Raw genomic sequence first — 22,090 nt, forward strand, 5'->3', positions numbered from 1 at the left:
GTTTTGAATTATGGTTGGATGAACTATTCCTAATAGAATTACTTTGCTGGTTTCTTGTGAAAAGTTCTCTGTTGTGATTGACTTGGTGCAATTCTCTATATTCGGGATTTTGCATTGCGATCTTATATTGGGTAGATTCTAGATGTAGGGTAAGAATGAGGATAAAGGATGGGTATTTTCAGTATTATGAGCATGGTCTTGGTGGTAACGCAAACTAATGATTTAGAAGCTTCAATTAATTGATAGGGATGTTCGTCACTGATTAAAAGGGCATTGCGAGAATATGTTTCTAATAATTCTCGTTTTAAAGTTTCCAGTTCATCTAAAGTAAAGAGCTCAATATTCGAAAGGTCTTGTTGGGATAAAGTTATAGTTCGAATCAGTTTCAAAAGGAATTCGTTTATAGTTTGAAGGTTTAGAATTTCATTATGAAGTGCAACGTATCCATTGAAATCGGATGATAACTTGTTTACTGCAGCCACAATTATTTTACTATTATTATTTATCAAATTTAGAAGATTATTAAATCTCGTATCAATAGAGTGTCCAAAAGATATCTCTTTATTAAGATTGTTAATGATTTCATTTTCTTTAACCTCTACAGCAGTAATTCGTGATTTCAATAATTCCAAGTCATAATCATCAGGGTTTCCAGATATATATTTAATAGTTGTTCCGAGGAAGTTGAACAAACCTCTTTTATGTTTACGGGTAATTTTATGAAGATTATCTTTTGCTTTGTTTAAAAGGTAATTATATTGAAATTTCAAAGGGGCTAAAGGTCCATTTTCCAAAGGTGAATCGAAAAGGTCATTAGGGTTCGTTTCTAAAGTATCAGTTAATTTTTCTAAATTAATTTGTAAAATATGTCTATGATAATTATTTATCTCGTTTGATTTGCCTATGTCTTCTGCATAATAGCCGTTATTGGAGATTTCTTGTATCTTGAGCGGATGTTCCAGGGATAGGGTCGTCCTGTAAAGAAGGTCTATCTGAGATATTCTTTTTCTTTACGTTACGAAGTCGTTTTGCGAATTTTAAGTGAGTACTTGTGGTGTTTTGTTTGTCGGTCTTACCAACAATTTTAGTTTTGAGTTGTTTTTTTGGATGTAATTTAGAATATGGAGAGCTTAGTTTAGGTCGATGTTTTTTCTTAGTTACGTATACAGAACTAATTGGATCGATTACAGGAATTGGTTCAGTATTTTCATTTTGTTTGTCTAGAATTTTCTGTCGTTTTTCTTTTTGTTTATTATATAAGTCTATTATGAATGGTTGGAGTTCGTCTTTATGTCTTTGGTTGTATGTTTCGTATAGCGGAAGATCAAAATCGAAATGTATTTCTTCGGCATAGGGGCCATAAAGAATTGAAAAAGGTGAGAAGTTAGTGGAACTGTGGATTGATTGATTATACATTAGAATTGCATGTGTGAAAGTATCATCTAAGGGATCATCTGGATTTTGGTCTCGTAGTGTTCTAAGTTTTTCTATAAGGGTGGAATGGAATCATTCAACAGGGGAATTAGAAGATGAGTTATTGACCGTTGTGAAATGTATTTCAATTTTGTGGAGTTTCATGAATTCCTTAATTACAGCAGAATTAAATTCAGTGCCATTATCGCAAACAATTTTTTTCGGGTAATTGTGGTGAGAAAAATAATGTCTTAGCTTGCTAAGGATTGATACGGAAGTTTTATCAGAGATTTCATAGCATTGAGCATATTTGCTAAATGAATCTACAATCGTTAGATAATAATTTTTGTTACAATGGAACAAGTCAATGTGAATTATGTCGAAAGGTTTTTGTCCTAATAATGGGCCTAGCTGAGGTAATTTATAAGGGTGTCGTTCATATTTGTTTTTTAAGCAAATCTCGAATTGATTTATTAAATTAGAAATAGTAGTTTGCATGGCTGGCCAATAAAATTGATTTTTCAAATGGTTGTAAGTTTCGAGTATGCCGTTGTGATTTTCGGTATGATATTGTTTTACACAGTCTATTTGTCTTTGTTCTTCTTCTATGTCTTGTAGTAACTTATTACAAAAAATAGCCTTAACGGTCGAGTCAAAAGTTTTCTTAAAGTAATCACAGATAAAGGGTCGAAATTCATGGGGTACATGTATCGCGAATTTTTCATTTGGTCTAAGTATTTTTTTGAGAGCATCAGGTATTTCTGTTATCCAATTGTCAGTGAGGTTTACGGTATATCTATGTTTTTTGAAAGGTTTCTTATAAATAATGTCATATTCTCTAGATTTAGGGACAATAATAATTTGATTTGTTGCTGAATTGATTGGATCTTCAGATATAGGAGTTCCGGAAATCGGGTTTTCGGTTGCGGTGTGTTTGGTATTCTCGCTGAGAGATTGATTTTTGTCGAATTCTTCAAGGAATTCGTCTAGATCAAAATCGTGGGGATCAGGGGGTTCGGCACAAATAGAAGAATTTGAAAGTGCGTTGACCTGTACTCTGGAAAGACAGTCGGCTACCCGGTTTTCTTTGCCTTTGCGGTACTTTACATCGAAATTGTAATCCTCCAGTTTCAGTCTCCATCGGGCTAACCGAGATGTAGGGTCTTTAATTTTGCAAATCCATACTAGAGGATTGTGGTCGCTTTCGACAGTGAATTTTTGACCATACAAATACGGGCGGAAATGTTTACAGGAATCTAAGATTGCCAGAAGTTCTCTTTCGATAGTTGAATAATTTTGCTCGGTGGAGTTCAAAGTTCGGGAGTAATACGAAATGGGATGGTTGTTTTGTGATAATACAGAGCCAATGGCAATATTGGAGGCGTCGGTTGTCAAAACAAAAGGTTTTGAAAAATCTGGGTACTGCAGAACTGGGGCATTGCATAAGAGTTGTTTGCACTTCTCAAAACATTCTTTGTAATTGACATTCGTTGGGTCTATGATAGCTGCTTTACGAGTGCATCGAGAAAAGGGTGATGTTATTCTTGCAAAATTTGGGATGAATCTTCTGTAATATCCAATGAGTCCTAAGAATGATCTCACTTCTTTCACAGTCTTTGGAATAGGGAAGTTTTTAATGGCCTCTATTTTACTAGGATTGGGCTTAATGCCTTCAGGAGTCACAATGTGACCAAGGAAAGCGACTTCTTTCGTCAGAAATTCAGATTTGTCTAATTTGATTTTCAAATTTGCCTTTCGGAATGTTTCAAAGATTGCAGCAATGTGAATCAAGTGTTCTTGAAGGGACTTAGAGAAAATTATGACGTCGTCCATATAGACGAAACAACATTTGTGGAGAAAAGGTCGGAGAATGTTATCCATCAATTTTTCGAGAGTGGAAGGTCCGTTTTTAAGACCAAATGACATTCGTAAAAACTCGTAGTGACCATGTGGTACGGAAAAAGCTGTTTTTTCGATTGAATTTGGGTGGACTTCAATTTGATGGAAGCCTTAGGCTAGATCAAGGGTAGTAAAATATGTAGCTTTTCCTAGATTATCTAAAATGTCTTCTATATTGGGAAGATTATACTTATCTTTAACGGTGTTTTCGTTTAGTTTGCGGTAGTCAATAACCATACGGAATTTTTTCTTGCCGGAAGCATCGGTTTTTTTGGTACAACCCAAACAGGGGCGGAGTAAGGAGACATTGATGGTCTAATAATTTTTTTATCGAGTAATTGATTAATCTGTCTGGAAATTTCTTCTTGCATTGCTTTCGGATGTCGGAAGCCTTTGACGTAAATTGGGTTTTCGATTTTGTTCTTATTTCGTGCTTAATGACCGAAGTAAAAGTTAAATCGGAATTATCGTCATAGAAAATATCTTTATATTTGTTACAAAACTTCAAAATTTTTTCCTTTTCTTCTTGGTTCAAATGCTGAGTACGAATTAATGAAGGATCGAATTTACTTGGACCGTTACATATTTCGTATTTATCTAAATGCTCGACATGTATAGGTTCTAAGGGCAAACGAGTTGGTAAATAGATATCGTTAATGTAACCGTTGGCAACAGTATGGATAGATACAGGAATTTTAATGTTATTTATTATAGTTTCGGGTAGGAGAATGTCGCCATTGAAGATGTCTACAGGAATTTTATTATGCAAGGTGTCAAAAGGAATAGTAATATTAAGACGTTTTAATGTAAGTAATTTACTTTGATAATCTATCAAAGCATGCAAGCGTTCTAGGTCGTAATTTCCTAATAGTATGTCGAAGTCTTTACTCCAATCGGCAATTCTAGCGTCTATGGGTTCTAAAATGTTAAGTTCTTCGAGCAAGGGTGTTTTAATATTGGAGTTATACTTCCGTGTTATTTTCATGGAAGTCAACGTGAAGAGCTTATTATAAATGTGATTAGAGTTGAAAAAGGTAGAAGCTTTAGGAGATATAATTGTATCTGAGCCTCCTGTATCAATTAAGACTTTTAGTTTTGATTTTGGCATAATGAAGTATGGTAGTTGGGGGTTGTTACGGATATTATTAAGATTTATTGAACTTGTGATCGTGAGTGGCTTCGTAAAAATTTTCGACCTGGACGTCTGGATGAGAATTTTCGTTTTCAAAATTGTCATTTGTATCGTCAAAGTCTAAAGTATCGTTAGGGTTGAAGTTTTCATTTTGATGGGAATCAACATTAAAATTAAAAGTTTTTCTCGTGGAAGTACTCATTGGTTGGTTTCTAGTAGAAATAGTTTGTACACCACTCATTGGTTATGGGACATTTCGAGAAGTTAGAGAATTTCTTTGGTGTTGTGAAGCAAGGGGGTTTGGCTTATTTCCAAAAGAATTGCTGGTAGATGGATTATTAAATGTATGGTTATTACCAAAAGTATTATTAGGCTGAGATCTAGTAAAACTTTGGTTATTTCTAAGGGGGTGGTTATTTTGGATTCTATTTATAGGAGAAATAGGGATATTTGAAAAAGAGTTATTTCGTGGGGGACTTGGGTTAATAATAGGGTTTCGCGTGAAAGTTTGATTAAATCTATTGTGGTTTGAAGGAATAGAATTTTGTTTTGATTTTTGGATAGAGGGTAGTCTTCTATTTTGTTGACTCCTCAAAAAGTTCATATATAATTGTTGATTTTTATGATTATCGTAGGAGATACATTTTTGCAGGGCTTCATCGAGAGAATTTATTTGAAAATGTGATAAATATTCACAATATGGCTTGTTAATGCCAGTGCAAAACGTTTTGAGAGCAATATTTTTAAAGTATGGGATTTTGAAATTTACAGTTTCTATATTATCATTAAGAGCTATGTGTTGAAGCAAATCATTTAAATTATTAGAGATTCTTTGGTGATATTGGTCATGCGTCTCATTATCATACTGAACTGTTGTAGATAATTGAGTTAGTAAAATATCTTCGGAGCGTCGATCTCCGTATTTAGATAGTAATGCTGGACGTGCATCAGTCCAAAGTGTTAAATTTGAGTAGTTTAAAAAATCTTTAGGTTCACCTTTTATACGAGAAATAATATTGGCATTTAATATGAATTCTAGAGGTTGAGTGAGATTCTGTGACCGAAGGAACGTAATTAAGTTATCTACCGATTTTATAAATGTTGAAAGATTATCTTTCGAACTAAATTCAGGTAGAGTGGCACAGAGGCTGGAGATATCATTGTTTTGAAGAGACATATTCAAGCTATCAGTGTTTCGAACTTTTAAAATTTGATTTTTAGAAAATCGAGAACTATTAGCTGAAGTAGAACTGTCCAAAGGGTTTATAGAGAGATTTGACAATAATAAATGTAAGTTACTTTCAGAAATATCGCTAAAAGTGCTCATAAATAAGGTGAAAAGGAACGTTGTACTTACAAGAGGATGATCACTGGTGATGTCTTCTGCATACTACGTTTTTCTCGCCTTGGTTCGATGGATCGTCTCGTTTAACAACTAAAGTTGACCAGGAAAACTTGTGTTTTTGTACGAATTTGATCCTGTTCGCAGCGCCAGAAATGTTCTTTGAGACACTTTTAACTTTTTTTAAAAAGTACTTTTATTTACAATAAACGACTTATAACTTCTACAGAAAATAACTTTACAGACAAATCAATATTTTAACAATGAACAGTAACAAAACAATGAATGAAGCCTAATTTAATGCAATGAACTTATATTTATTTGATACGTATTTTGGAATCCGCTGACTATGTGAATATTGTTTATTGCACTTTGGAATCCGCTGGTCGTGAGGCAGTGTCGGGGACCTTTCACATTTCTATATAAATATTTTGATAAAGACCTAAAGAAAATATATATTAAATTAGTGGAAGAAATTGTTCTAAGTGCATTGCAGCACAGAGCGCTAAATTCTCAGCGTAGTACAAAAGCAGCGTCGAGTAAAATGTGAGCGATTTTTAGAGCCGCGAGGATCAAGAAAATATAATCTAACCAATTGTAACGGATACCATCTAAAAGGAGAACCCATGCGAAAAAAGCAAAGATCACGAAAGCAACCAAAAAAGTAGCTGTAACAATATTTTGGGACTGTGAGAGTATCCTTTTCATTGACTTCAAAGAATCAAAAACAATTGTGAACGTGGCATATTACTCTGACTTACTGAGGCAGTTACATCAAAAAAATTATCTATAAAAGGCGCTGCAAAATCAGCTGAGGCGTATACTTGCTTCATGACAACGCTTCAGTCCATACTGCTTCGCTTTCCAAGGCTTCCCACTGATTGAACACCCACCATATAGCTCCGATCTCATACCGTCCGATTATATTTTGTTCCCAAAGCTGAATGCCGAGTTCAGGGATAAAAGATTTGACAGCGACGATGAAACGGAATAGGCGGTATATTAACATTTTGGATCTTCAAATGCCTCATATTTTTAAAGAGGAAAAGATGCTTTAGTCAGAAGTTGTGAAAATGTATGGAAAGAAAAGAAGAATTTATTGAAAAATAATCACAGTTTTTTATTAATGACTTTTCTTTATGTATTAGCTTAAGAACTCATGGACAGCACTACGTATAACTGGAATATAAGGCCTTCTTATAAATTATTTCGCAATATAATCCAGTGATCTAATGCTTCAGCATTATTTGGAACTCTATCAGTAAATTTTAATCAAATGAATTGATAAAAATTATAGAACAGTCTTATTAAATTAATTTATTATCATCGGTTGAGAAAAATCTCGTTAAAGATTCCAATACATAAATAGATACATACATATAGGCGAAGCTGATGAAAAAATGTTAAAAATTTGATCGTTTTGAACCAGCAGACTCTATTGAGAAACTGCAATACCAAGTTGAACATCTTTGTTATGAAGTTCGAGATAAAAAATTTTAAATAACTGATAAATAATTAAGCAAATAAAATTCTATTTCCACAATTTAATTAAATGAAATTTGATTGCTATAGAATAAATGGTATATAATGAAGGATTACGTATAGGAAATTATTTTAACCATGTGATAAATCATAAAAGAAAGTATTTAAGGTGTGGGCGTATTTCAATATTTAGTTTTGAATTACGTATTGAACATTAAGTCTACCGTGAATTTAGGTATGTTCAAGGTCGACAATGAAAAAATATATGTACTCAAAATTGACGCCTCCGAATAGTGACGGACGAACAGTGGCGGACGAACAGTGGAGCGGAAGGGGCTCCGATCTTGGTAAGCAACAAATGCCGCGTTCCCCCGATCAAATCCTAAGCTAGACTTTAAAAATGTGCTTAGTACCTACCATCGAAGTATTAAAATAAATGGAAAGGCCTACAAGAAACGTACTTTTGAAGACGATCAAATGAGCTATAATGTATCATCACCTGTCAGTTTTTCTCAGGACGTAAGATTGACTATACGTCTTCAGTGGAAGTGCATTGAAAAAAAACCAAAATTATGCCTTCGTGTGGTTTCCCCTTGGGTAAAAATACAACAAAAAAGTTAAGGAGTCTTTTTTTATGAGAATAGATGACGAGACGAACAAATCGCTCGTCTGATGGTAAGTGTCACGCATGTCCATAATAGTTCATTGCCACCCAGAATATAAAAATTCTGCGCGGCAATGCACTATGCTCAGATTTTAACGATATAGACATAAATTATTTATACATACAAATATGAACTGAACAAAAAGCTTGTAAAACTACATTTTTTAAAGCTGGGGGGTCTCATTCAGCCTTGCCGCCCCGAGCCTCTGACGGGCTTAGTCCGCCACTGCATCCGAACCTATCTAAGAGAAAAATAACTGATATACAGATTGTCATGAAAAAGAAGCTTGTTATTAAATATTACTTGGAAATCAACTATATTTGGTTTCAAAATCATTAAAAACATCATTAAGAAAATTCTAGGAAAGATTATTCTCGTTTTTTATTGAAAAGAACATTTATTCTACACAATATGCTTTCTTTCATACTTTAGAGTTAAAATAAAATTTATCTGACTAAGGATGAAACAAACCGATTTCAGATTAGAGTCGAAAACAATCGTATGAATTTGGAATTGGCTAATTTACAGGTATTGAAACTTGCAGAATTCAGTTTTTCACTTCGAATCATTCTCATCATTGATGTATGGTGATGGATGAGAGACATTTTTACAAGCATTGTCTTAAGTCGATAACAATATTCAAACGAGTAGTAGTAATATTCTTAGTAGAATTATTTCTAGGCTTATCACCTTCTTATATAACGGTATAGCTTCAAGTAATTGGAATTAATTTTTTTATGTTATAATAAAAAGCATATTGCCAAATCAATATTAACATATTACACTGTTTACGCTTTGATCTTAAGAATGACTGCTTGAAGAGATGGCCAATATTTTCCCTCCGACACGCAAATTAGAATGATATGCTGTTTTGGCTAAAGTTTCTTGTTTCCTTAATAAATTCGATGACACCATCACAACTAAAGCTTGGTTTATGCACCCAAAATTAAAAATTAACATTAAACTATCAAATTGAATTACTAGTAGATAGGAAGATACTGAAGTGGAACTGAAAAAATAGGAAAAAGCATTCTCTGAAAGTCGGCTATGTCCTTTAGACCATGGAACATTGGTAGAACTGTCAGGATCTTTCCACATATGTATGACAAAAAGGACCAATACAAGGAATTTCTATAGGTTTATCAGTAATTCATAATTATCCTTAATTTGGTGCATAAACCAAAAAATTATTACCCCGAAAGTTTAATTTAATGTCAATTTTAATTTAGTTTAATTTAATTTTAGCTACATACACTAAGCTTTTTACGCAAATTAATTAGGCATATCGTCTTGTAAATTCTTGATTATTTCATGACGAATACATTATTGAATATTAGGATTTCAACCTATAACCGTTGCAATTATGTATGTATGGATTTGGGGTCTCGTATACACTGCGATGCGACCCAAAGGATCTATTGGATTCACCTTTCTTGATACAATACTGGAAAACGCAGTGATTACAGCTGATCCCACTCCATTCAAAAAGTCTAGAATGTGGGATGGCTTTAATTGCCAGAGATCTTCGTCTTCTATTTCATACGCATCCAGGTGTAGTGCTTTGTAGTTCCTTAGTGTTCACACTTCGAGAGAATGTGGATAGAGGTTTCGTCCTCTGTGCAACAAAATCTGCTAGGTCTATTGTCTTCGAGTGTTTGTTGAGGTGGCAGAGCCCCGATAGAACTCTTGTTAGTGTTCGTAGATTGTTTCTACTTACGTTGATACATTCAGCAGATCTACTCTAGTTATAGTTTCTCAGAAGAGTCTTTATCTGTCTCGGCACTTGTTGGTTGTTCCAATAATTGGTTTTGCTCCTATCTACCTTCTTTTCCAATGCTTTTTCTATTGTTCTGTAAATGATACTTTGGAATAGTTAGGGTCCCATGCTTGGCCCCACTTTAGCTATTTCATTTCCCTTCGGTCCGGTGTGTCCCGGAATCCATTGTATGGTAATTTTATTTTTCTTGCCTAACTCGTTTCATGTTTCTAGGCGATAGTTTGTTTGCGATAGTTCCCCTCTAGGTTGAACACATTTTTCAATTCAAATTCGCTTTTTTCTTGCGGCATATGGAGTTTCAAAAAAATTGCTTGCATTGATAAATACCGATACTTAACTTTTGTAAAAAAATACGCGAAACAACAAACAATTACAACTATCATGTCCAAATACAAAAACCTCAAATTTTAACCTTTGACCCCGAATAACTTTTGTCGAGCATATAGGATGGATGGGGATTCTTAAAACTTTATTTGTAATGGTAAACCCCGGCTCTCCACCAATATTTGGCTCTCCAGGAATTTTGTTATTTTAATTGTCTATATTGACCGGACTATAAAAATACATTTCACTAATGAAAATGAGATATAATTTTAACATTATAAAACATTTGATAAAAAAAACTGATCATTCTGGACCATAATGAACTTTTATTAATTTTAATTTCCAACGACTGTGTATTGAAACTACTGAATGTAAATTATGCGTTTTTCACTTGTAGCAGACGACTTATTTATAGGAATTATTTTAAACATATATTCATCCATTTTCATTGTGAACCCAACACTGTATTATTTGAATGTAAGATTGAAATTATCTTCATGTGAAATTTGTTTTTTTTTAAAAATAAATAAGAAGATTTTGTTCGTTTATTCAATTAATCGATATACATGAGGGTGTTTTGAATTTATCGGCATGCACGTGCAAACTAAAATGAGCCCCCCCAACTTAATTACATTATAAGATTAACATTATGTTGTAGTTTGTATTTCATATTTCAAGTTTTGAAAAAAAGTCCATCATCACTTACTTTCACTCAAAACTTTTCATGTCATACTTTCTGTATAAAGTTGTTTCAATGATTTGATAGTGATTCAAAAGCATTTCGGAATCTCGACACCATTGCTGCAAATTCTATTATTCATAATTATTCATAAAAGTCTATTAATAGACTACTGGGTTGAAAAATCAAAACGACGAACATGTGGGAGGTAACTCCTAAATAATATAATAAAATTGAAACACTTATTAATCAAAACAGCCAATATTATATGTCTATTTCCCATCAATATAGTACGAAATAAATTATACGCGTTATGAGCCATGTCTAAAAATAATCACAGATCACGTCATTAAATTATGAAGTGCAACAAAAAAGTTTAACCTACCAAATGTCACGTTTTTTTTTTAATAACATGAACTTTTACAAGGTATTTGAAAAACGCTATTAGATGTAAAATTACTTGTAATAGTTAGTTTCCATAAGAGGTGCAGTAACTAGCTTCTATTGGTAAAAATGTAAAATTGAAAATAATCAAGAATAATGGTCTCTGTTTAGCAAATAGAATTCATCTTCACCTGATGCTATTCACATGTGTGACATTTTTTTTCTTAAATAATATAGAACTAATTGTGCTAACATAGTTGCCAAACATTAAGGATACATTTTTTATCTATCTATATATATATATATATATATATATATATATATATATATATATTTATATATATATATATATATATATATATATATATATATATATATATATATATATATAAATGATTTGCTGTTCGTTAGTCTATCTTTGTGAGTGACGATTACCGTTACGTGCGCGAGAACTTTCTTTACATCAGTTATCTTTTGTGATAGTGACACTTGACTGCTAACATACATGTCGTAAGAAGAAGAAGTGGATCCCAATACGACCATGCAGAATTTTCTTCCGGGGCAGTTGGTTTCCTTCCAATCAGTCGACAGCGTTATGAACCAGATGTAGTCAACTATCCTACGGAATTCACTGGCATTGCCTGAATTATCACCTTACAATTTCCAGTTAAAAGTAAGATCAGTTGTCATCTACTGCGTAACATTAATCAACCTTGACTATAAAATTGAATAACTGGCTGTGAAAAAGGTGATGAATAACGTCATTGAGGCAACAATAATAAAGGGAAAATACAAAGGAGAGGATGTCTTGATCCCGCGTATACTGATGATTCCAACGGATTTACCATTCGATTTTAAACGTTTACAATTTTCGGTACGTCTGGCCTTTGCAATGACCATAAATAAATCACAAGGCCAGTTGGAAGTTTGTGGAATTAACTTGGAGTTTTCCTGTCCCTACGTGCTCGCGCTTCGAAAAACGTCGTCTTTGCTTATTTATGCACCACAAAACAAAACATAGAGTTTATTAGAAAGCTTTGAATTGATTAACATACTGTATCACAACTATGTGTATCTGTATATCAAATTGAAACCTTATAAATATCCAGTATCAGTATTTCAGGAAAACTTTGTATTGTAAGTAAGCAACATCATGTGTAATTAATCGAAAATGTTAAATAAACTTTATTTATACCGGGCATATTTTAAATTTGTTCTAATAAAAAAGGATTCCTTTTATTTGTCTCAAGTTTATTTTATACAAAAGCATAGGTCTTTCATTTATCGATTGAGGCAGTACGAAGTATGCCGGATCAGCTAGTATTCAATAAATTACAATGTATATACATGACTTTCATTTTTAATATCAACTTTTGCGATAAAATATGTATTGAAAAAGTCTCAGCATTGTTTTGACACTCGTCTCTTTTGTTAAATATCATCTTCTAAAATACTTGGCCCGGACTCAGAGAATACTTTAAGTTCTTTAGTAAGCTCCCGAATAATAGATTACCTGTTTAAACGGAAAAGTTTGTCCATCTTTCTATATATATTTAATGTCGACGGACGTCTACATTTCCAATCTCAAATCGCTTATATTTATTTTAAATGAAACAATTACTACATTACAACCATCAACAAATAAGCTTCTTTGGGACCTAATATTGATGCGTCATTCGAAATCTATGCTTCACGACGGACACTGCAAACACGATTTTACTAAAAGGTTGTAGTAGGAGACTGCCGAGACAGAGAAGGTTCAAACTTGTCATTGCTTTTTTCAGTGTTTTATTTTTATTAACAAAAGTACCAGAAATCTCTAGTTTTTTTTCTTCCGCCGCTCAAACAAATTTCTTTGAAATTTGACCATTGGTGACGTCGATCTATTCCACAGTTCCTTGTTTCTTGGAATCAACAACACCGAAATATGCTAGGTAGATGAGAGAGAGAGATAAGAGACAAAACGAGTTTCGCAAAAAGCCCGGCAAATTCAAAGATAATATAAAAACATATTCTTGCTTCATTTGAAAAAAAAATTGTTTTCTTAGATCCTAGGTTTATCTAATCAACCTACAAAAGGATACTTCCCGACACGACAATGCCGCACTCCATAAGCAGGTGCCGAGTTACACATCGGGGATAGCTATAAAGAAGGCGAAGGACCACTCGGATTAGATCTTTTCTTGCCAAAGAAGCTAGGAAAGAGTTTACCCGAGGCAGCGAAAACATACACATTACGACGATGAGACAACCGTGAAGACAAGAGTGTATAGTCAACAGGCTAACTCTTAACAAGAAGAAAAGACCTCTGAATCTCCTATAGAACTTAGGGGAGAGGAGTCTACGCACGCAACGCGACACGAATAATAAAAAATTCGCTCCAAATTATCCAAAACAAAAAATTCTTTATAATCATTGATAGTCGATGCTTCTCGTATTAAGCTCCCATTAATCACGTTAAAAAGCCTATAGAAGTTGATTTTACCCAGAAGAGGCAGAATGTTTTTCACACTCATGTGATGATTTTAATTAAACCTTCCATTGGTGGTGGTAGAGGTCATCCACGATTTCATCAGATTTTCTAATTGGTTTGGAAGAAGATGAACAATTAGATATTTTGTTCGAAATCTCACTTTTGTTATTCAAACTATCTATATCTATGTATATGGTTTTGCTACGGAGGCAGATTTTCAGTCACATTGACGTTTTATGGACTTTCTCAAGGCAACAGTCATATAACTTATCGGGACAAAATAATATGTCAATATGTATTGGAAGTGCTTATTATCAATATATTTCAAAACTCGACAATAAAACATGCTGATTTTTATAATTAACTCATAGATTAAACAAGTGAGGATATGGGGACGGATTTGGCAGTTGTCAAATGTCCAAAAAATAAAATTACGTCTCTGTTAGAAGTTTAGTTTCAGGTATGGAAAATCTAACAGAAAACAAACGACGTAAAATATTTGCGCATATGAGCCAAACTAACAATTTACTGACAGGTTTCACGATTGAAAGAAAGTAAGGATCAGAGAAAACTTAATTGAAGTGGGTTGTGAAAAACTGGTTTGCGAAAATTGGGCATAAAATTAACAATCGCTAAGAAATATGGAAGCAAAATTCTAAAATGACAACATGCAGTTCAAAAATCATGAAAATCGGCACCCAAATATTCTCAGAAGCAACAACGAGTTCGCCCGCTAAAGGTTGGAAAATGATTATCAATGACAAGCCATATTTTACTTTTGACGGGAATAAAACGGCAAATAATAATATTTATTAGTGTCAGAAAGGTGAGGAAATAAGCTCGAACGTGTATTTCAAAAGATATAAAAAGTTCAGAAAATGTTGGTATAGTTGACAATATTATCTTCGCGCGGTTGTTCTTCAGCATGTATATCATATACACTGCGACCCAAAGGATCTATTGTGCCCCCTTTTCATGCTGCGATATTGGGGAACCCAATGTTTACAGATAATAGAGGTGAATAGAGGTTTTATCTTCTGTGCAACAAAATCTGCACGCCGCATTATCTGCTACGTCTAGCATCTTCAGGTATCCATTGAGGTGACAGTGTCACGATAGCTCTTAATAATCGTAGATTGTTCTTACTTGGGTTGATATGTTCAGCAGATCTTCTCTGGTTATAGTTCTGAAGAAGAGACTTTGCCTGTCTCAGCCCCTGTAGGTTGTCCCAATAATTGGTTCTGCTCCTATCTACCTTCTCCAATATTTTTTCTATTGGTCAGTTCAGGTTCCATGAACGGCTCGTCTGTCCAAGAATTCATTGTAGGGTAACTTTATTTTTCTTACCTAGCTCAATAAATTTTGAGGCAATCCCAAACGAATTTAGATTTTATGATATTGGAGCTTAAAGCCCTAATGGATGTTCCTCTCTAGAATGAACTGGACACCTTTTTCAATTGCATTCGATTCTACTTGAAAAATGCTTGATGCATTTCTGATCATTTCTTGTATTGCGCTTTGATATCCTACTTACTTCCACAGCTTAGTATCGAGGTAAATCTTTTCTCAAAGCTAAACTTTTTTGATGCATCATCCTGAAGCATGTCCAACGTTTGGTCATTATTTAGGGACGGTTTTTCTTGTAAGATGCTTGCTCTACCACGCTTTCCAGTACTATGTAGAGATATGGAAGATATAGAATCACTTCTAGTGCAGTTGTTAGGCATGATGTCATGGCCCCAGTTGCACATATGCAAGCCAGTCTTTGTACCTTCGAGAGATTGTTCCTCGTGATATTCAAACTAGTAGCCCAAACCACTGCCCCATATGTGATAATTGGTCTCACAATTGCCGTGTACATCCAAAGTAGGATCTTTGGGCTATAGCCTCAACAACTCCTGTTCATGTTTGTTCCTATCTAGTGTGAGTTCTAGACATTTCCCCTTTGTTTTCCACGCAATGAGTTTCTTGTCTAGCTTGATGGGGTTGAGTTTTTTCTTCCTTGTGAAGGAAATAAGGAAGGTCTTATTTGAGTTGACATTTAGCCCCATCGATCGACACGACCTTTTTTTATAGGTGAGTCTATGTCACTGAGTGTATTTTCAAAGCATCCTTTTGCATAGATGACTTTGTCTTCGACATATCCTTGACAGTCTACTACTTAACTCCACATAAGTGGGGATGCGACTCCCTCTTGTGGACATCCCCTGGAGGTTGTCCTATCTACTCTTCTAGCGTCTAATGCTCTTTCGACAGCCTGGTGTGAAGTATTGTCAAACGTGCCTCCTATGTCTAAGAAGGCACATACTACGTTTTCTTTGATCGTCAGAGCGTTCCGATATCTAGTTGTCAATTTTATCAGTCGGTATGCGAATTGACACAGATGGAGAGGTTTCCACTTCAGAATCTTCATTCCAATGTATTTGTCAACAGCTTTATCTATCGTTTTAAGTAGAAACGAGGTGAGGCTGATTAATCTGAAAGATTTGGGATGTACGGTTTCCTCGTTTCCTGCTTTTGGCACGCAGGTTACTTTGGCCCTTCTCCAAGGTTCTGGTATATACCCCAGCTTTAACTGTTTCTACTCAGGCGGATCACGTGTGGCAGGATATCCTCCTGTCCACTTTTAAGGAGGGCTGAGAAAATTCAGTCCACTCTTGACGACTTGAATGGTTGAAAGGTGTTTGAAGCCCACTTCATTCGTTCACTGCTGCATACTTGTTTTACAATTACAGTAGTTTCTCTTGTAGCTTTGCTATGTTTTACCATTTTGTTTTCTGCCACTTCCCTGAAAGTGAGTCTTTAGCAAGACCTCTGTCCACCTAACCCTCCGTGAAGCTGCTATCTGGTTTCCTCAGTGCCATGGTTGTATTGATTTTGCCCTTCGCCAAAACCTTATGAAGTTTAAAGTCACAGGTGGAGAGTAAATATCCTCCCAGAATTTTCTGAAGCTTTGTCGCTTTGGTTTTCTAACACTATACTTAATTTATTTTATAATTAATTATTCACTAATAATTAACTTATATAATTTATTTAAATTCACTGGTTGGTTCTCTATTTCTTTCCGTTCACTATGACTTTTGTCATAAACTAACTAACCCCGCTAAACATGCTCGTTTTTATATAGAAAATAAAAACAAAAACTTATAAATAGAAAGACCTTCCTAGAAATTATTTCTAAAAAAAATACACAACATTCCACTGTTTATAAAAAGCATCAAAGGCAACATCAAACGATTCGGCGTTTTCGCCAAAATTTGAAGTTGTATTATAACCGGACAGGACCGGCTTCACGGCCAATGTCCTGGACTTGTTGGACATTGGGAAGGAACTAGACATGAAGAATTGAAAAGGAGAATTTTGAGCAAATTCCGACAAAGGCAAGATTCAATATTTCAAAATTCAATGCAACATTTACAAACAAAAATTAGGAAAGCGAGCCGACTGAGTGTAATTCAGTTATATGAAATGTGTGTAATTATAATTTAGTAACCATTGTTTCACATAGTAAAGTGCAAATAATGAAGTTAAAACAGTTTGTACGGATTTTTGTCCGAAAATGCCTCTAAAGTAGGTACATATTTTAAGTATGGTAGTAGAAAAATACAAATTACTAAAATCACTTAATTTATTGAAGAAATATGATAACCAAATTAAGTCGGCGGGTAAAAATAACTTACTTTGTTATAAAAAGAAACTTTATATTATGGAATAACTGCTGACTTTGTCTTCTTATCTATACATTGTGGTTTCCAGACTCGTAACTTATGAGCTATTAATTGTAGATTATAATAACGTGATTCATTTATTCAAGGAACGTTTATTTCCTCGTACAAATCATAAAAATAATTTTAATCTGTACATTCATTGATAAACGGCGATTGTAACTTTTACGACTACTAATATATTTTAGACGAAACAAACTATATGACTTATTTATTTTTTCTCTAATAAAAATCTATTCAGTTGATTTGTCTTTTTATAAGGCAATTAAACTAAGATTACATCCTTGAGAACACGCATCACTCTCGAAAACATCATTTGGTTCATTTAGTAAAATACGGTTTAACCAAACCCAATATATTTTTATTTATGATTAAAATCCTGAGAGTCTAGTATTTTCAACATCTGCTATTGATGTGTTATATACAAACATTTTTCTAATTCGACACGCTAGTTTTTGTACTGTAACGAATTTCATCTGTGAGTTTATTTATAAAATATATAAAATTATAAATTCAAGAACCATAGTACATATAAGTATTACAAGTCGCCATTTTTCATGGTAATGTGAATCTATAATATACAGAATGTAACAAAAAAGTAAGTCATTAATTAAACGACAAATTTTGTGACAATAGCATGATATCAATAATCAATTAATAACAGTTTCATTCATATGATCTGTTAGAAGCAAACCGGCTTAGATTATTGTAAAATAATGGGAAACCATCCTCCTTTTGAATGTGATTATGAATCATCGATTACGTACCTCCGAGTGGAAGAAAATTCTCAAAAATGATATGAATGTGATTATAGTTCTTCCAATATCAATTGCAGAAGACAGTTATGCGAGGAACAATCAATATTTCATAAATACGCACTGCACTCATATCAAATTAAGAAATGAAAAATGTTTACTTCCCGTATAAAATTCGGTAAACATCTAACAAACCGTCAGTCCACGTGGACTCATCTTCACTGTTTACCAATGAAAGCATTGGAAGACGTCTGAACACGATTTCTTCGAAATATTCCTGCTATATACAGTCTGCGATAAGCAGTGACTTCTTTTGATGAGGTTTCTTTAATTCATAAATTTGTTTAAATAAATAGAAATATGGCTTCCTTTAGACCATGGGCGAACGAAGATATAGATTTAGATATACAAACACAGCAATTTATTTGAAATATATCACTATTTCATAAATACGCACGGCACTCATACCCAACAAGAAATGAAAAATAATGTTTACTCTCCGTATAAAATTCGGTAAACATCTAACAAACCGTCAGTCCACGTGGACTCTGTTTACTAATGAAAACATCGAATCGTTAACATAAATGTATTTCTATTGGCCGAAGCCGTATGTACTCAATTTCTTCGAAATATCCCTGCTAAAAAGTCTGCGATATGCATTGGCGTGGCTTGGTGAGATTAATTGTGGTGAGAATAAAGACAGGTATGAATTTAATAATAAAGATTTAGATATACAAACACAGCAAATTATTTAAAATATATTCCAATGTTTAAAAAAGGAAAATATACAGCAATCTGATAATGCAATCATAATAAGAATTGCTGAATTAACTAGAGTAAATAAATTTTCCATTTATCGAGTACGAAATGCTGTGGATTGCTGTGGATCATTCACAGAACCGAAAAATATGTAAAGAAAAACTGAAATCAGTTGACAAAGCTACTCAAGATTTTATACGTAGGACAATTTATAGTTATATACGAAGTAGTAACAAATCTCAAATTTTAGGATTTATGTCTGAAAAAAATATTCCTATTTCTGTCAGCGATCGTAAAAACGGTCCAACAAACAAAGAATTGCTTACTGTTATTGAAGGTCTAAAGTTATAGAAAATTTATTATATTGACAAGCTGTGCAAAGAATAGACTACCTCCTTACTATTGCATATTTAACCCATATATATTCTATATTCTAGCAGCAGACCGCCAAGAGCTTTGGAAGAACTGTGTTATAAAAGAAGATGCGTATGTGGTATCACCCTCTTTACAGCCCATCATAATTCAATCAAATGATGACTCTAGATCAGATGATTCTGACTACTATGATTATTTATAAAGATACTTTGGAATTGAAGTGTTTTTTTTTGTTTTATTTGCAAAAGTTCACTTCTGGTACCGCTGTTTAAACCAAACTCCCTTACAGGCAGGTACATTTCACTCATCTATTTACGTTTTATTATTTAATATTCAGTTGTAGCAAGTTAACGAGGTATAATAAATAAAGTAGGACTACAATTAAGTTCATATGTCTAAATAACGGCGTAAAATGCCGTCCAATTTATAATGATTGGCTTTTAACAAATACTAAAAATTTATAAAATGAGGTATCTACGCCTATGGTAGATCAAAAAAAATTGTCGGAAAAAGTGTTTATATAAGTTTCTATAATCTGCAATTGATATGGGGATAATTTTAACACAATAACTGCTATTTAGGCATATGTATTCTTTGTAGGTTTGATTATTGGCCCGGTACAACAAAATGGCATCACTGTAACCAGAATCTAACATTAAACAGTAGTTATTAAAAAACGAATGTTTTGAAAAGTAGTTAATGTAACGATATAACTTACTATTCCTTCCATTTCTGTACATATCAAGATTAATAATTTATTAAAACGTTATTGTTACAATCGTAACCATCTTAATGTATTATTTTAAGCCTAGCGGAGTTTTTAACGATTCAAAAAAAAAACTCCCAACAAAACTGAACACATTGTTCACACTATCCCTACACGAATAGTCACGATTACATAGTCTGACGACGCGGGTTTCGTTAACCAGATTATTGTCTTCAGAAATTAAGGCTGAACGTTTAGCTTCAGTCTGTGAAGACGATAATTTAGTTATCCAAACGCGAATTATCTCACCACTCCTAATGGGAACCGTTAGGATCTGTTAACCATATCTACTTATTCAACTTCTAGTTACTATTACATTCGTTAAGATTTATTGTAAACTGATCGTCCCCTGACGGAAGTCGACATCTTACTCAAGCGATTCCATATGTCCCTCAAATACTTTAAGTTCCATTAACTGATCAAATTACGTACCCTTATTTTTGTATTGATATGGCTCTAACGACCATAAATATAATTATAGCTTTTTTATACAATAGGATTAGTATTTAATAGAGCAAATACACGCATAGTGTGTTCTTATAGTTTCAGCTTCCAACGAGTACAGTAGTCAGATTATTGAAACCACTTTATTTTTTTGTTTTTTTTTGCTAATAAATAGTTTTTACAAAGTTGTGAATCGAGTTATTTAATTTGCGTATCAGACAGAGTAAAAAAAAACGAAAACCACATCAAAATAATATATTAAAATATCTTCACAAACTCTGTTCTTTACTGAATAATACAAAGGAATAAATATAAACATGCAACGAGCTATGGTTCAAAACTATGGATAAATGAATTATAGTCATAAACATAACATTTTCTATTTAGTCAAAAATCATTGAACATATTAAATATCCACACTAATTAATTGAGAAGCGTGGTGAAAAAATTGAAATCAAATATCATTTAGTATCCTTAAAAATATGGCATCTTCTTATATATACAGGGTGTTTCTAAATTCATGCGACAATATTCAGGAGGTGATTGCTGGTATCAAATTAAGATAAGTCTTTCTTATAACAAAATTTCCTTAGCCCACCCCTTTCCGAGATATCTCCTGAAAGATGGTAACAAAAATTGTGCTATTTTTTTTCTAAAATTTCAGCGAAGCTAGAAACTTGAAATTCTGTAATTTTCGCACACTCGCAAAGGACTAACCACAGGTATTTTTTCAATCTTAAATAAAATTTGAGGGTCAAAAATATTTTTAAATGAAACAAAGATTTTAGGTTATAATTTTATTTCATCTTGAAAAAAAGTTTTGATATGAAATAAAGTGAGAGTTGCTAATTTCACCCTCATATAATGTGACAGAAATATTGAAAAATACCCTTGGTTAGTACCTTGCGACTGCACGAAAATTACAGAATTTCAAGCTTCATTTATTGAAAATTTAGAACAAAAATAAAAAAAAGACAAATAAAAATTGACGTTTCGACTTATTCAATCAAGCTCCAATTTTAATATTGAATTTTGAAGTTAATGAATCTAATATTTTTTGAAAGATATTAGAAAATTTATCACGCCGCAAATCTTAACTAATTAATTCCCATGCGAAGAATACATAAGTAATCGATAGCTCGGAATATATTAGAGTTAGTACAGTTTAGTGTTTAATTATGCTACAATTCCACTACGAAAACGTTTATATATGTTTTTACATATTTTACAGTAATGTTATATCATGTATTGGATCCATAAAAAGGTAATTTATAATAAAAATAAAATTAAAAAAAATCTCACTTTGAATGAATCTAATTAAATACTTACAGAAACGTTGTTCTCAGTGAAGTTTTTGGCACCTGTGTTAAATCTGATTTCATACATTTAACAGACCTCTTATAACATTGACATTTAAATGGACACTCACTCGTCTCTCCCTCGTAAGTTATCAATACAATCACTAAAATTATTTTTAAACACACTGAAAACAAAATCATGTTTATTTGACAAATTTTAACGCCACCCTATAGTTATCACACATAATTTTATTCCCCTTGGTTTAAAAGTAATACACCGCTCACAATTCGTGTAACTGAATATTCATGAGAAGAAAGATGCCTACTGAGAATAATCAGTTTTAAGAGTGGCAAGGCAGACTGCGTTGCGGTGTATAAAAGTTATATAAAAACAAATA

The 22,090-nt window shown here is 33.2% G+C and overlaps 1 protein-coding gene across 1 annotated transcript in view; it reads right to left on the bottom strand.

The window, feature by feature from the left end:
* Nucleotides 1-22,085, bottom strand: part of LOC130895172 (peroxidasin) — an 82,753-nt gene extending 60,668 nt beyond the window's left edge. Inside the window, exon 1 of the mRNA XM_057802349.1 lies at nt 21,724-22,085. Coding sequence (XP_057658332.1) covers nt 21,724-21,893 — 170 coding nt within the window. The 5' untranslated portion in view covers nt 21,894-22,085. The remainder of the gene's footprint in view (nt 1-21,723) is intronic.
* Nucleotides 22,086-22,090: the final 5 nt, after the last annotated feature.

Source organism: Diorhabda carinulata, chromosome 6 (genome assembly GCF_026250575.1).
Source record: "Diorhabda carinulata isolate Delta chromosome 6, icDioCari1.1, whole genome shotgun sequence".
In the NCBI taxonomy this organism is placed as follows: domain Eukaryota; kingdom Metazoa; phylum Arthropoda; class Insecta; order Coleoptera; family Chrysomelidae; genus Diorhabda; species Diorhabda carinulata.